The 15128-nt window shown below is 39.2% G+C and overlaps 1 protein-coding gene across 1 annotated transcript; it reads left to right on the forward strand.

Moving 5' to 3' along the window:
* Nucleotides 1–7814: 7814 nt before the first annotated feature.
* On the forward strand, nucleotides 7815–8540 carry LOC148196937 (uncharacterized). Its single transcript, XM_088093548.1, has 2 exons — nucleotides 7815–8123; nucleotides 8322–8540. The coding sequence occupies exons 1-2, from the start codon at nucleotides 7815–7817 to the stop codon at nucleotides 8538–8540; spliced, it is 528 nt and encodes a 175-aa protein (XP_087949674.1).
* Nucleotides 8541–15128: the final 6588 nt, after the last annotated feature.

Below are 15128 nucleotides of genomic sequence, written 5' to 3' on the forward strand. Positions count from 1 at the left end.
CTTGTCTCCTTGAGACCACCAACACACCAAACATTGAGTCTACTACTGTTCAATATAATCTTTTCCACCCGTTCTAACCGTGGTCAACCTCCAACTACATATGAACCAGACCTCTAAGCCAAAGTTAAATATCTCATTAGTTAATATGTTTCATCTTACAGGTTATCCAAGTCATATGCATAATTTGTATATCAGTTATCTTCAATTTCTATTCGTAGTAATATAGAGGAAGCTTTGACAGATCCTAGATAAACCAAAGCAATGATTGATGAGATGACAACTTTAAAAAGAAACACCACTTTGGATCTTGTGTCCTTACCAAGAGGAAAGAAACATGTGGGCTACAAATGGTTATTTACAATTAAGCATAAAGATGATGGAACTATTGAGAGGTATAAAGCATGACTTGTGGCTAAAGGTTACACTTAGTCTTATGGTGTAGATTACCAATAGACGTTCGCACCGGTAGCTGATAACGATAATTCTTACCATTATCTCTGGTGCATTTTTACACCAAATAATTGTCTTTGAGCTTGAAACCTGCTTAATCCTCTCTTTTATATAACTTTTGTGAATAAGTTTAGTTTAGGTTACACTTAGGGGTTTTCATCACTAATTCCCTCATTTTTATAGGCAAATTGTGTGCATTAGAAGAGCATCAAAACCATCAAGAGTTGGAACCCAAGAAAAGAAGCAAAAGCACATGAATAGAAGACTCTTGAAGACATTTTTCACGCCTACGCACCCCACCAGGGGCATTGAGCTTCATTTACCTTGTAGTTTCCACGCCTGCGCGCCCCTCTATGGGCGTTGAGCCTCATTTAGTTCGCATCTCTCACGCTCGGACTCCTCAGAAAGAGCGCTAAGCGCCATTCCTCGCACAAACCTGGCGCCTGCGCGCCCCAATCATGGCGCTGAGCGCCATCTACTACGCAGTTCTCGCGCCTAGGCGCCCTCTTGTCTGGGCGCTGAGCATGACACTCACTTTCTTGGACCTCTTAGAGCAATTTTGGGTGTGTAAGAGCTCTTTCTTCTTCCTCCTTGGGTCTTCATTGCTTTCCATTTCTTCCATTGTAAGCTCAAGCTCTCCATGAAAATGGAGAGCTAACTTCAATTTTTGTTGGAAAAAGATGTAACCTCTTAACTTTATGTATATGAACATATTTTGAATATATTAAGCTTCTTTAATTGAATGCTAGTGGTTTTTTCCTACTCTTAATGCTTGTTGTGTTTTGGCCATTCATAACTTGATGTTTGGGTTTGTTTGTTATTGGAAGATAACTCATGAACCATGACTTGGAGTAAGCTACATAAAGGAAATAATATCTAGAAATGGAGCTAGGACCTTTAGTTGTCATGAACTTCATTTCTTAATGCAAAATTGATTATTAGGATTTTCAAGATATTGAAGTCTAATAAGCAAGTTTAAGCTTTTTACTCCAAGGAATTGGGTTCTAAGTAATCTAGTAAGTTGACATTAGCATTTTAATGAAGAAGATGAGTTTTAATATGCATGAAAGTGAAGTAGGTGAAGTCTAACCCCAACATTACCATTTCATTGTTTCAAATCTCATTCATTTCCAAGTGTTTTTGGCTACAAAAGATCATTTAATATTCACGCAATATGTTTACTTTAAGTGCATTTAAACCTTACTTAATGGAATCATTCTTTAGTCTTAATTAGTTAAACGATTATACGATCGTTTAGTGTCACACGAGTCTCTTGGGAAATGATACTTGGTCTTACCAATTTATATTACTTGATACGATTCAATACACTTGTCGAAGTCTTAACAGTAGCCAAGCTTAACATTGTGAGAATACTTTTATCGCTAGTGGCAAACAAAGATTGACCTATTCTACAATTTGATGTCAAAAGTTCTTTCTTACATAGAAAAATTTTAGAAAAAATTTATATGGATTCTCCACCAAGCATGACAGAATCAATTAGGGAAGGTATGCAAATTAAAGAAGGCTCTATATGGATTAAAACAATCCCCAAGAGCATGGTTTGGAAGGTTTACCTAGTCTATGATATGAAGGGTTTTGGCTATAGTGCAAGTAACTCTAGTCACACCTTATTTTTGAAGATAGGAAAAGGAAATATTACAACTTTGATTATATATGTAGATGACATGATTGTTACAGGAAATGATCAAGATGAGACTTTTAGTTTACAACAATACCTTGCATTTGAATTTGAGATGAAACAACTTGGAAACCTTAAATATTTTTTGGGCATTGAAGTAGCTATATCAAAACATGGTATTTTTCTATGCCAAAGAAAATACACTATTGACTTATTATCAGAAACTAGGCTACTTGGGAGTAAACCAGTTAATATACTAATTGAACAAAATCATAAACTATTTCAATGGTCAAATTCAACAAGCATAGACAAAGGGAGATACCAAAGACTGGTAGGAAAATTAATTTATTTATCCCATACATGTCCAGATATTACCTCTGCACTAAATGTTGTTAGTCAATTTATGCATGACCCACAAAAATTTCATATGGATGATGTTGCGAGAATTTTGAGATATTTGAAGTACACTCCTGGAAAAGGAATTTTCTTCTCAAATCATGGAAACTTAAAGGTAGAAGGGTATACTGTTGCAACTTTGGTAGGATAAAAAGATGATAGAAGATCTACTTGTGGATACTTTACTTTGTAGGAGAGAATCTTGTAACTTGGAGGAGTAAAAAGCAACATGTAGTAAAAGGACCTAGTGTTGAAGTAGAATTCAGAAGCATGACACTAGGTGTATGTGAAATTTTGTGGAATTAAACATGTGCTCTCAGATTTGGGCTTTAAAATAAATGAAACTATGAGTTTGTATTGTGACAATACGTCAGCTATAGCAATTGCTCACAATCCTGTGCAACATGATAGAACAAAGCATGTAGAGATTGATAGACATTTCATCAAAGAGAAACTTGAAGCTGAAATAATTTCCTTTTCCTTTGCAAGATCAAAATTGCAGTTGGTTGATGTTCTCACCAAAGGAGTGTCAAGCAGAGGGTTTAATGAGTCTATATTCAAATTTGGGAATGTGTGATATCCATGCACCAACTTGAGGGGGTGTGTTGGAAGTCTCACATCGACGAGAGATAAGGCCAATTTATAGTATATAAGTTGGGTGCAAACCTTACCTTACAAGTCGGCTTTGTGGGGGTTGAGTTAGACTTAAAGTTCATTTCTTAACATGGTATCAGAGTCAGGTTAGAGTCTATCCTAACGATATTTGTTGTGTGTTGGGCATATTGTTCCACCAGCTATCGGGTCGCTATCAGACCACCCATTAATGTCTAGCTTCACGCTCGAGATGTATATACCTCGACGTGAGGGGTTGTGTTGGAAGTCTTACATCGACTAAAAAATTCCAATTTATAATATATATATATATATATATATATATATAAATCTCACTTTACAAACTGATTTTATGGAGTTGAGTTAGACTTAAAGTCTAGTTCTTGGCTTTACATTTTGTTACATTATTTTCAACAACGACTAAGGAAATAAGACGACAACGGTTAGATATTATAAGATGGAAGGTAAGGACAAACAGCCTTTATGAAGTCCCTGGTGAGTAATATTTTGATGAAGAAGAATTAACAATTTATCCAATCGTAACAATATTTTTATAGCTGTATTTTAGCTCGGAGTGGTCCGTGGATTCTAATTGAGTAATTTTCAAGATGTATAGGTGAACTATGTAAATGCTCATGCCACATAAACACTGGCTGGTGACCTGGCTGAAGTTAATGCAATTAAAAAGGTTTTTAAGGACACATCAGAGTTGAAAATGAATGCAACAAGTTTATACACGTAGAGGAAATGCATGCTTATCAGCAGGTTCAGAAGGAAGAATACGCACGGGTGGTAGGTCGCGATCAAAGACGAAAGGAGGGAAAACGAGCACGAGAGCAAGAGGATGAGGGGAACTTCAAAAGAAGAGATTTCCCTAAGGGACCCCGATATACCCGGTATACACCGTTAACTGCAATGAGAGCAAGGGTGATGGAAGAGGCTTTGCGAGCATATCTCTTATCCCTGACACAGGCACCCACTCCTAGGAATGTTGATGGATAGAAGCACTGTAAGTATCACCAAAACTTGGGGCATGACACAGAAGATTGTGGCACACTGAGGGATAAGTTGGACGAACTAGTTAGAGGGGGTCATCTCAAGAGATACGTACAGTAAGAAAAGAGCCGGGAGACAGAACGCTGGGAAGATCGGCGAGGGGAAAGAAAGGTGACAGAACGATCCTTTAAAGGCCATATCAACACCATCTCGGGGGGTTTCGCAGGAGGAGGAGCTACCTCTTCAGCCAAGAAGAGGCACTTGAGAAGCTTAAGAAGCGTCAATCAAGCAGATGTAAGGCAGAGGTCAATGCCAAGGATTACTTTCTTGGACGAAGATTTTCATGCTCCCGACCCTAATCAGGATGACCCGATGGTAATAACGACGGTAATAACTTAGTATACCGTGGCTAAGGTTTTGATAGATCAGGGAAGCTTGGCCAACATATTGTATTGGAAGACGTTCCAGCAAATGAGCCTATCGGAAGATATCATAGCGCCGTTTAACGAGCAGATTCTGGGTTTTGCTGGTGAAAGGGTGGATACAAGGGGGTATGTAGATCTCAGAACGAGTTTGGGGACTGAGCAGGGGGCCAAATAATTGAAGGTCAGATTCTTGTTAGTTGAGGCTAACACTTCGTACAATGTCTTGCTAGGGCTACCTTGCTTGAATGCCCTTGGAGCAATGATGTCTACACCTCACTTGACGTTGAAGTATTCGTCAGACGAGGGCAAGATTTGTACGGTCAGGGCAGATCAGAGGATGGCGCGAGAGTGTTATGTGGCAGGACTGAAAATGGAACCGTGGACACCAAGACCAAAAGCAAGACGAGTGGAGGTAGCTATGGCGGATCTAGATCCTAGGACGAATACCGAAGATCGAATGGAACCGCTCAGTGAACTACAGTCGTGGAGTTTGGGAGAAAAGGAAGAGCAATATACCTCCATTGGAGGGAACCTCGAGAATGATCAGAAGGAGGCCATTGGAGGAACATTGAGGGATAATAAAGGCTTGTTTGCATGGATGGCGGTAGATATGCCAGGAATTCACCCCAGCATAATGTCCCACAAGTTATCTTTATTCAGATAAGCTCGTTCGGTGGCACAAAAGAAACGGAGGCTAGGGCGGAAAAAAGAAGGGCGGTGGATAAGGAAGTTAAGAAGTTGATGGGGGCAGGATTCATTCGGGAGGTGAAATACACCACGTGGCTAGCTAATGTGGTAATTGTTAAAAAGTGGAACGAACAATGGCGCATATGTACAAATTTCACCGATTTGAATAAGGCATGTTGTCCGAAAGACGCGTATCCACTCCCTAACATTGATGGATTAGTAGATGGCACATCAGATTCTTAGCTTTTTGGAAGCTTACTCTTGGTATAATCAAATTCCCATGTATCATCCGGATTGTGAAAAAACAACAATTATCAGGGAGCGGTTTAATTATTGTTATGAGGTCATGCCATTCGGCCTTAAAAACACCGGGGGTACTTACCAGCGGTTGATGGATAAAGTCTTCAAGCAGCAAATTGAGAGATGTATGGAAGTCTATATTGATGATATGGTGGTGAGAAGCCGAACGGTGGAGGAGCATGTGAAGGATTTGGTAGAAGTTTTTGGGCAGGTGCGGAGATACGGTATGCGATTTAATCCTACCAAGTTCTCGTTCGGGGTTGCGGCAGGAAAATTCTTGGGTTTCATGCTGACTGAACGAGGGATTGAAGCTAATCCAGAGAAGTGTCAGGCAGTGTTAGAAATGAGAAGTCCTCAAACTTTGAATGAGGTGCAACGATTAGTGGGACGATTGACTTCTTTATCTAGGTTCATCCCTAAACTAGCCGAACGGATAAGGCCAATTGTTAAAATAATGAAGAAAGATGTTAAAGGTTGTGGAACGATCAGTGTGAAGGTGCATTTGCGAAAGTAAAGTAGATATTAACTAGCCCACCTGTCATGGGGCGACCGAAAAATGGACATGATTTGCAACTCTATTTAGCCACGACGAATGTCACGATTAGCGCCGCATTGGTACAGGAAACTCCAGAGTTCAAACCAGTATACTTTGTTAGTAGAATTCTCAAAGATTCAGAGACAAGGTATCAGCAACTAGAGAAGGTAGCGTTGATAGTATTGAACGCAGCACGATGCTTCCTTACTTCCAGAGTCACCAGGTAGTGGTAAGAACCGATCACCCAGTGACTAAAATCCTGCGAAAACCAGATTTGGCTGGAAGGATAGTGGGTTGGTCTGTTGAGTTATCAGAGTTCGGTTTACGTTATGAACCGCTCGGGTCGGTACGAGGACAACACTTGGCAACGTTTGTGGCGGAGCTTCCTGTAGAGGAGGGGATGGCCCATTCATCTGGAAAATTTTCGTCGATGGATCAGCTAGTAAGAGCAGAGGAGAAGTGGGAATTGTGCTTAAAGAGCCAGACGGTGTGATAATTGAATAATCGCTTATCTTTAGATTCAATATCAATAACAACCAAGCTGACTATGAAGCCTTGATAGTAGGTATGGAGCTTGCTCTTGACTTAGGCGTTCTCTCGTTGGAGTGCAGGACTGATTCACAGCTGGTCGAGGGGCATATGAATGGAAGCTTCCAAGTAAAAGACAATCTGATGGACGAACAGTTCCGAGAAGTGAACGAAGGCGCGATGCGGACTCCTCGAAGCTTCCTCCAGAAAGATGACGCAGTGGAATTTGATAAAAACTCGAAGAAAAACAAAAATAGAGGGTTAAACTCGATAGATACCCTAGAAATGGAAGGAAAGCCTAATATGAACCGATTAATCGGTTCAAAATGAAGATTAAACGGTGGAAAAGGTTTGGAATGGATCAAAAGTGTTTTTAATCGGCTAAAATCAGAGAAAATAATGAAAGATGAAGAAACCCTAGTGGAGAAGATGATATTCGGTGGAAAATGGTGGAGATGAGTGGAAACCCTAGAAGAAGATGAGGGAGTGTGGTGAACGAAGAGAAGATACCTTCGTGTACGGAGTGTGGATCTGTGGTCGGAGATAAAGAACTCTCGAGAGCGAGAATGAGACGCTCTGAGATGTGAATGGATGCGTCGAGAGAAAGAAAGGAGAGGCGCGGTTCTGTGAAAGTGAAGGAGGATGACGCGTGGCTAAGGAGACTGACGCCACTGAAGCGGATTGGAGCAAGGGTGACGTGAGAGAAATAAGGTGGAGCACGGTGGAATTCAAGGAAAATGAAAATGGAGGCAGTGTGCAAGGAAGGTGGCTAGAGGGAGTCTTTGGACTCTCTAGCATATGACTTTCAAGACAGAATTATTTCTGAATGTCAGAAAATCAAATTCTCATTAAGCTCAAAAAGTCCTAATACAAGAGAGGAGTTGGATATTTATAGTAACCCATACTCCTTAAGAGCTAAGCTAGGAAAAGTAAAAATACAAAAGGAAAACTAAGTCAAGTAGGATTCCATCACGATCAGTTGCTTCAATATTTTCACAAAGCTCAAAGGCTAAGGGAGCGATTCAAAACAATAGAGGTGAAGCATATACCTCGAGAGGAGAACGCTCGCGCGAATGTGTTATCCAAGTTAGCCTACGGGAAAGAAAAGGGCAAGCCGTCGTCAATGATTAGAAGGACCTTGATGAAACCTATCATAGAATGTTCAGCCACCTTCCAACCGACTGAGCAATTTCATTCGGGGCAAGAAATTGTAGAGTTAATCAAGGGGCAGGAGGAAGGGAGACCAATGAAAGTGAAAGACGCTAAGAGAATTCCTCGGTATCTTTTGATCGGGGAAGAATTGTACCGAAGAGGCTTCGCAGTTCCGTTGATGAAGTGTTTAATGCCGGAGGAAGCGGAATATGTTTTGAGGGAATTACACGAGCGGGTGTGCGGGAGACATACTGGCCAAAGGGCACTCCAAGCCCGAGTATTGAGAGTAGGATACTTCTGGCCAACATTGAGTAAAGATTGTGGTACTTTTGTCCAAAAGTGCCTGAGCTGCCAAAAGCCTGAGAATGTGATCAAAGCCCCCGCAATCGAGCTACATAGTCTTGTATCCCCATGGCCATTTGCCCAATGGGGAATGGACATTATAGGTCCCATGTCAGTCGGCAGAGCTTAGAGAAAGTTTCTCTTGGTAGCCATTGATTACTTTACAAAGTGGGTGAAAGCTGAGCCTCTCGCTACCATATCCGCCGCACAAGTCCAAAAGTTTGTATGGAAGCTCATCTGTAGGTTTGGATTATCGCAGACGATAATCACGGACAATGGAAGGCAATTCGTGGACAAGAAATTGATAGCTTTTTACCAGAGATTGGGAATAAAGCACATTACCAGCTCGGTGGAGCATCCCCAAACTAATGGGCAGACAGAGGCAGTGAACAAGGCCATTGTTCAAGAATGGAAGAGGCGGCTTGGAGAGGCAAAAAAAGCATGGTCAGATGAGTTGCTGGAAGTCTCGTGGAGTTAGTACAATACACCGAACGGTACCATAGGGGAATCTCCTTTCAATCTCACATATGGCACCGATGCGATGCTTCCCATTGAGGTAGGAGAACCCACGGTCAGGAGAAGGTTGGAGGATGCTAGGCGGAATGAGGAGTCCTTGAGGACTAGGTTAGATGTTCTGCAAGAAAAGCGATAGGAATCAGTTGATCGGTTAGAGGCGCAAAAAGGGCTGATTGCAAGAAGATATAATACGAAGTCCGACCTAGGCAGTTTGTAGAGGGTGATTTGGTGTGGCGTAAAACAACGGATGCTAGGAAGGAACGAGCCCGTGGAAAATTCACGGCCAACTGGGAGGGACTGTTCAAGGTAGCTGAAAGCGTTGGCGGTGGAGCGTATCAGTTGGAGCATCTAAATGGCAAAGTCGTCCCGAGTAATTGGAACGCAACTCATTTGAAGTTTTATTTTAGCTAAAAACCATGTAAATTTGCATTCAGTTAATTAATAACATTAGGGGATTTTTTCAACAATTTCTGTTCATGTTCTAGCTTTGGCACGGGTCAAAAGGGGTCGTTGTCGTTCGTCGCTCAATGCAGGAAAAGGCCCTCGGGCTGTTAAGGTCAAAAAGAGGTCCCTGCCGTTTGTCTCTTATTGTAGGAAAAGGCCCTTGGTCTGTTAAGCTCAAAAGGGGGTCCCTGTAGCTTCATTTGACAAGTTTCACCTCCCAAAAGCTCCTTGGGGAGCGCTTCAGCCACAACTGGGGAGTGCAGACCAGTTTTCTGTACAAATGTGGTTTTTTACACTGGTAATCGATTACGGCGTAAATGTAATCGTTTACAACAACCAAACTTAGACCCCTTCATCAACCAGCCCCCCTGAGGTGCACCCAAATGAACACCTTACACCTTGATAGACCAATAGCTTCATCTCTAGTGCTAGGCGTTGGACGAAGAACTTCATTTGACAAATTTCACCTCCCAAAAGCTAGTTGGGGAGCGCTTCATCTAGAGCTAGGGAGTACAAACCAATTTTCTGTACAAATGTGGTTTTCTATACTAGTAATCGATTACAACATAAATGTAATCGATTACAACAACCAAACTTGGACCCCTTCATCAACCAGCCCCCTTGAGGTGCACCTAAATGAACACCTTACACCTTGTTAGACCTATAGCTTCATCTCCAGTCCTAGGAATTGGAGGAAGAACTTCATTTGACAAGTTTCACGTCCCAAAAGCTCCTTGGGGAGTGCTTCAGCTACAGCTGGGGAGTGCAGACCATTTTTCTATACAAATGTGGTTTTTTACACTTGTAATTGATTACAACGTAAATGTAATCGATTACAACAGCCAAACTTGAAACTAAAAACTTTGTTCAACCTGCTCATTCATTCAAACTCATTCATTCAAACTTATGTTATGTACATCAAAACCAACCTTGTAAAGAACTACAATAACAATCACCAATGAAATTAATCAAACATCTGAATTAACAATGTACTAATGAACTATCTGTAATCAACAAAACGTCACTTCTATTCAAGTTATGTCTCACAAGTACAAAATTACAATTTACATAACAATGCAAAATATGTACAATGTCTTAATGAAGGACTATACAATTCAAAATTTGATCCTTCTTTCTATTCTTATTAAAGTGCTATATTAATCCAAAACGTTCCAGGGTGTCGAATCTTGGGACGCTGTCGGTGTCAAGGATCCAGTCACATACATACTTTTTCCTGAATCCTACCAACTCCTCCTGAAATTAACGTATTGGAATTTAGCAAAAAAACCAATCCCCAACAATCATCAAATATTTGACCAAACAAAATTTAACTTACATTTGTATAATCAGGCAAGCTTTTGCCATTATATTTGTCATCTTCATCCCACAATTCAATTGCTTTCAACATAATAGCACCATAGTCATATCTGTATGAAATAAACAAAAACAATCATTAATTTTGGTTCAACAATCAAATTTAACAACTCATACATGGCCAGCCAACTTACGTGTTAGGTTGGACTGGGATATTGGCTTGTAAAGGACATTTAGAATCTTCAAGTCTATTCCACAACAGACCAAAAAAACGTTGAATATTTTGAGCCTGTGATGTAAAATCATATCTTAATAAATTTCAAAATAAGTACAGTTGAAGTACTTTAAGATTTGATGGACATGAAGAAAAAAATTTACAAAATAAAATCTAAAAAATACCATGCTTTTGTCAATCCGAGCACGCCCTTTAATACCACTCCCTAGTGAGTCAATCACAAAAAAAATCAAAGGTGCAAATTTTTAATGCATAACACCACCAATGATCATCACTTAGAAATGGGATAAAAACCTATAAGTGCCCAAAATAAATGAAAAATGTTAACAATTTATCAACCAAATAACAAACACGATGGTACTTACAAATAACAACTTACTCACCAAATCAACAGACAAGATGTCTTGCAGTTCAATCAGATCACAAGAAAAATAAGGTTTGTAATCCTGAAGTTGCCACACATGTTGATTGGTTGGACGTCTCCTATACTCATGCCGCATATGGTTCTGCAATCAATAAACAATACAAAATTAAAAGACCACACTACAAAAAAAATTAACATAAAAAACAATGTCGTGTAACATAAATCTTTTACCCCAAACGTAGGACTAAATACAATCCTCTTTACTACTCCAGTCAACCTTTTCTCGAAATACATGAAAATTGATGATGCAAAAAGTACCACCTACAAAATAAAACAAACAAATTTAGCACTAACAAAAAACAACCTTCTAGATTGATGATCAACATCATTATTGATTAATATCATGTAAGTGCATAATTACCAAGTTGTCTACATATTGTCTTGGCCTTAAAGACTCACATTCATGTGTGCTCAATGGTTGACCAAATATTTCAGCGACAAAGCTGTAAAAACAACAATATGAAATCACATACCAACATGATTGTTCAATAAAAATAAAGCATTATTGTATTACCTCCGTTCAATCCCTTTTGCAGAAACTGAGTGGTACAATTTATCCAAATGAAGCATCGTTCTAGGATCACCAACATAAGTACGCAAAGGAGGTACGGACATCGGTACAACATTAACATCTCCTTCATCATCATCACCAATGTCAATGACACCTGCTGGATGGTCATGGGGTACACCTACAGGTTCTTCATCCGATTCACTTCCAGGTTCACAATCTGCTTCACCTACACCTCCTTCATCCGCTTGACAAGTAGGTTCTACATCTTTTGCACGTCCAGGTTCTTCGTCTATTCCACTTGCAGATTCTTCATATTTTATACCTGCAAGTTCCTCATCTACTTCACCTGCAGGCTCTTCATAGCCTCTACATTCCTCATCCACTTGACCTGAAGGTTCTTCATAACATGCAGGTTCCTCATGTACTTCACTTGAAGGTTCTTCATAGCCTGTAGGTTCTGCATGTTCCTCATTCCCCTCAACATCACCACCAACTTCAAGACTTGAAAGATCTTCTTTTACCTTTCTACACTTACAAAGATGACGAAGTTTCTTCCTAACACCCGCAATTTTTTCTCTTAGACTTCTTATCTTCAGGTTGTTTCTTCTAATCTTTTACTCAACTTCTGATTCCCAACTTTCTTCACCTTCGTTCATATGTCTGTCTACTGCAGGCCTGCAACATTTAGGCCTTGCTCCATCATCCATATAGAAAGCACCACGTATGAGGGGCTCCCAAAGATCATGCTTACTAAGGTACCAATCAAATTATACCTATAACAATCAAAAACAAAAACCTAACTCAAATAACAACATCAATAATACAAGAAAAAAATAGTCAAAGATGTTAATAAACTTATATCGCTTGTCTTAAACAAAGCATCAATTTTTTTCGTGCTTAAATGAAAGGAACAAATATGTCTCACACAATATCTTATGAGATGAATGGCGATGCAAAGAAAGGCATTCAAATGCCCAAAGCTACAATGTCACAAATACAACTTCAGTAATAAATTATGACAATCACTTTAACGAATACAACAAAAACAAAAAATACATCATATTACTTGTAACACAACAACATTGCCACTAATACTCAAGGAGTCAACAATCGTTCTAGACAGTATTTTCTTATTAGACTATGTGCAAGATATTTATGTACAACACTATCTCAATCATATTGAGACAACCTATCTAAATCATCTAATACTAAACAAGGCATGTTAGAAACAAACATTGACTTCCTAGGAAAATAAAATACCACCAAACATACTAATATATACAAACGAAAAATCACATCTACCTCAATAGCATCATTAAGTACGACCCCATCAAACATATTCATCAGGTCTTTCAAAGTGGTTGTTTTTGGATTCAACATCTGACCTACTTTACCAACTACTGAATCATCGCACGGAACCTCAAAACCTCCTACTCCTAAGCCTAAAGTCATCACAACATCAACCGTAGTGAATGGCAGTAGATTTTGGCTAACTCTAAATGATTGATGGTGCTCAACCCATCTACAAACCATCTGCTTTACCAATTTTAAACTGACCTATGGAGGTTTAACAATGTCTAAACACTACCTAAATGGAGTCTTTCCAATGCACGTTTGATGTCTGGTTCGTAGTAACGAATTCATATGGACAATGGATGATGTATCCATCCATGCTCGCATGCGCCACTATAAAACAGTCCAAATTTCAAACATTACAATTAATGTTCCAAAACAACAACCACAACACAAATACTGAAACTCTACTTACATTACTATTACATGCTTCCATTTCGGTTTCCACTCAAGTCAAGAATTAAATCATAAAATTACCTACAACAAAAAAACAACCAAGGGCAAAACCAATAATTTTCATTTTATTCTCCAAAAAAAAATCAAAGTTTATTAATAAATTACTATATCTATTATTACACACTAACCCAAATTTGAACAACATACAAAACTAACCTAAAAATGGAGAAATGCATCAAGTATTAAGTGTAACGGTGTGTGCGAAAAAACCAACCTCCAACTCACCGGTGATTTCAAAAAACCAACCTCCACCTCGCCGGTGTGTGCGAAAAACCAACCACCAACTTGCCGGTGATTTCGAAAAACAAACCTCCACCTCGTCGGTGTGTGCGAAAGAACAAAACATTGCCAGAAATAGCGCTTATTAAACCACCGACGAACCTCCAAATAGGGGAAACTGAGAGAACTCTCACAATGCGAAAATACAAAACCTTGGTACAACAAGTCGAAAATAGGGACAGAGACAATACGGGTGTTTCTCAAGAGTGGCGGAGAGAGAGTTCGGAAAAGTCGAAATCTTCCAAAAAAGAGAAGACTCAACCCGCCAAAAGGGTTTCTGAATATTTTTTCTTTCCAAAAATGCCTTCCTAAACAAGCGGTTCCATTTAAAATAAACAACTAATCATAACGCGACATGTGGCGTTGTCAAATAGTTGGTAAAAATATGTTGTCAAAGAAACATTTTCAATAAAAAAAAGGGAAAAAGAAGATGGACTAATATTAAATTGAAGAAGTATTATCGGGAGAGAGATGGGAGTTACGTTCACTAGTACAAAATAGACTTTTTATAGCGTGTGTTTATACCTGTTCAATTTTATCAGGTGTAAAAAATGATGCGGTGGCAAAATGGTAAATAAAAATAACTTTTTTACACCAGTTACTCTAAAAATAGGTATAAAAAATAACATAGTGACAATATCGTAATAAATAATAAATAATTCTACACCGGTTACATTGAGAACCAGTGTAGAAAATAATTTTTATACCTATTTTACTTCAAACCGGTGTGAAATATTAAATGTACCCACTCCTATTCCTATTCCCATTCCCGCTTCACTCTGCGCGCATCTTCTTTTCTTCTCTTAGTTCTCTACATTTCTTCATCTTTGCTTCACATCTTCTCCTAATTCTCTCTGGCACGCGCGCGATTCTCCTCCGCAAGCTCCTTTGCATTGAGGGCAAAGTTCAAAACCTCCAATGTCGCGACTCTTCCCGATCGACTGCTCGTTAAAACTCTCGTGTTCTTGGACCGCGACTCCTCTATAAGGTTAGATCCTCTCTTTTGCTATGCTTGGGCGATTAGGGTTCCGCGCAACACAAGAATGAAATTTAATGTGTGCATATGCTCTGTTTTGTTATATCTAGCAATATACCTACTCCAAAGTACCTTAGTTTATTTGCTTTAGGAGCTGGGAGCATTATCAGTTTATGTATTTTGTTTCCTTATCGTCAATCTTGCTTCTGACTAAGATCTGGGCACTGTAGGAAGCTTTCCTTATTTTTTGAACTTGAAGAATATGAAAATATGACCTGCATTTTCACTTCTTAAGATCTTTTCAGATTGTGTAAAATGGAATTGTATACATAATTTCATTTAAGGGTCAGAAGACAGGATTTTATGCATACCAGCGTGAGAATCGGAAGTTTATATCAACAATTTCAGATGGTCTAAAGGTTCTTGATCTTTGCTGCTATAGTGGTGGTTTTGCTCTAAATGCCGTGGGTGGAGGTGCTTTAAATGTCACAGGTGGTTATATATTTTTAGTTCTCATTTTTTTTCTAATAATTATCACTACTTACAATTGACATTATA

Source organism: Vigna umbellata, chromosome 6, assembly GCF_029865625.1.
Source record: "Vigna umbellata cultivar VRB3 chromosome 6, Vumbellata_1.0, whole genome shotgun sequence".
NCBI lineage: Eukaryota > Viridiplantae > Streptophyta > Magnoliopsida > Fabales > Fabaceae > Vigna > Vigna umbellata.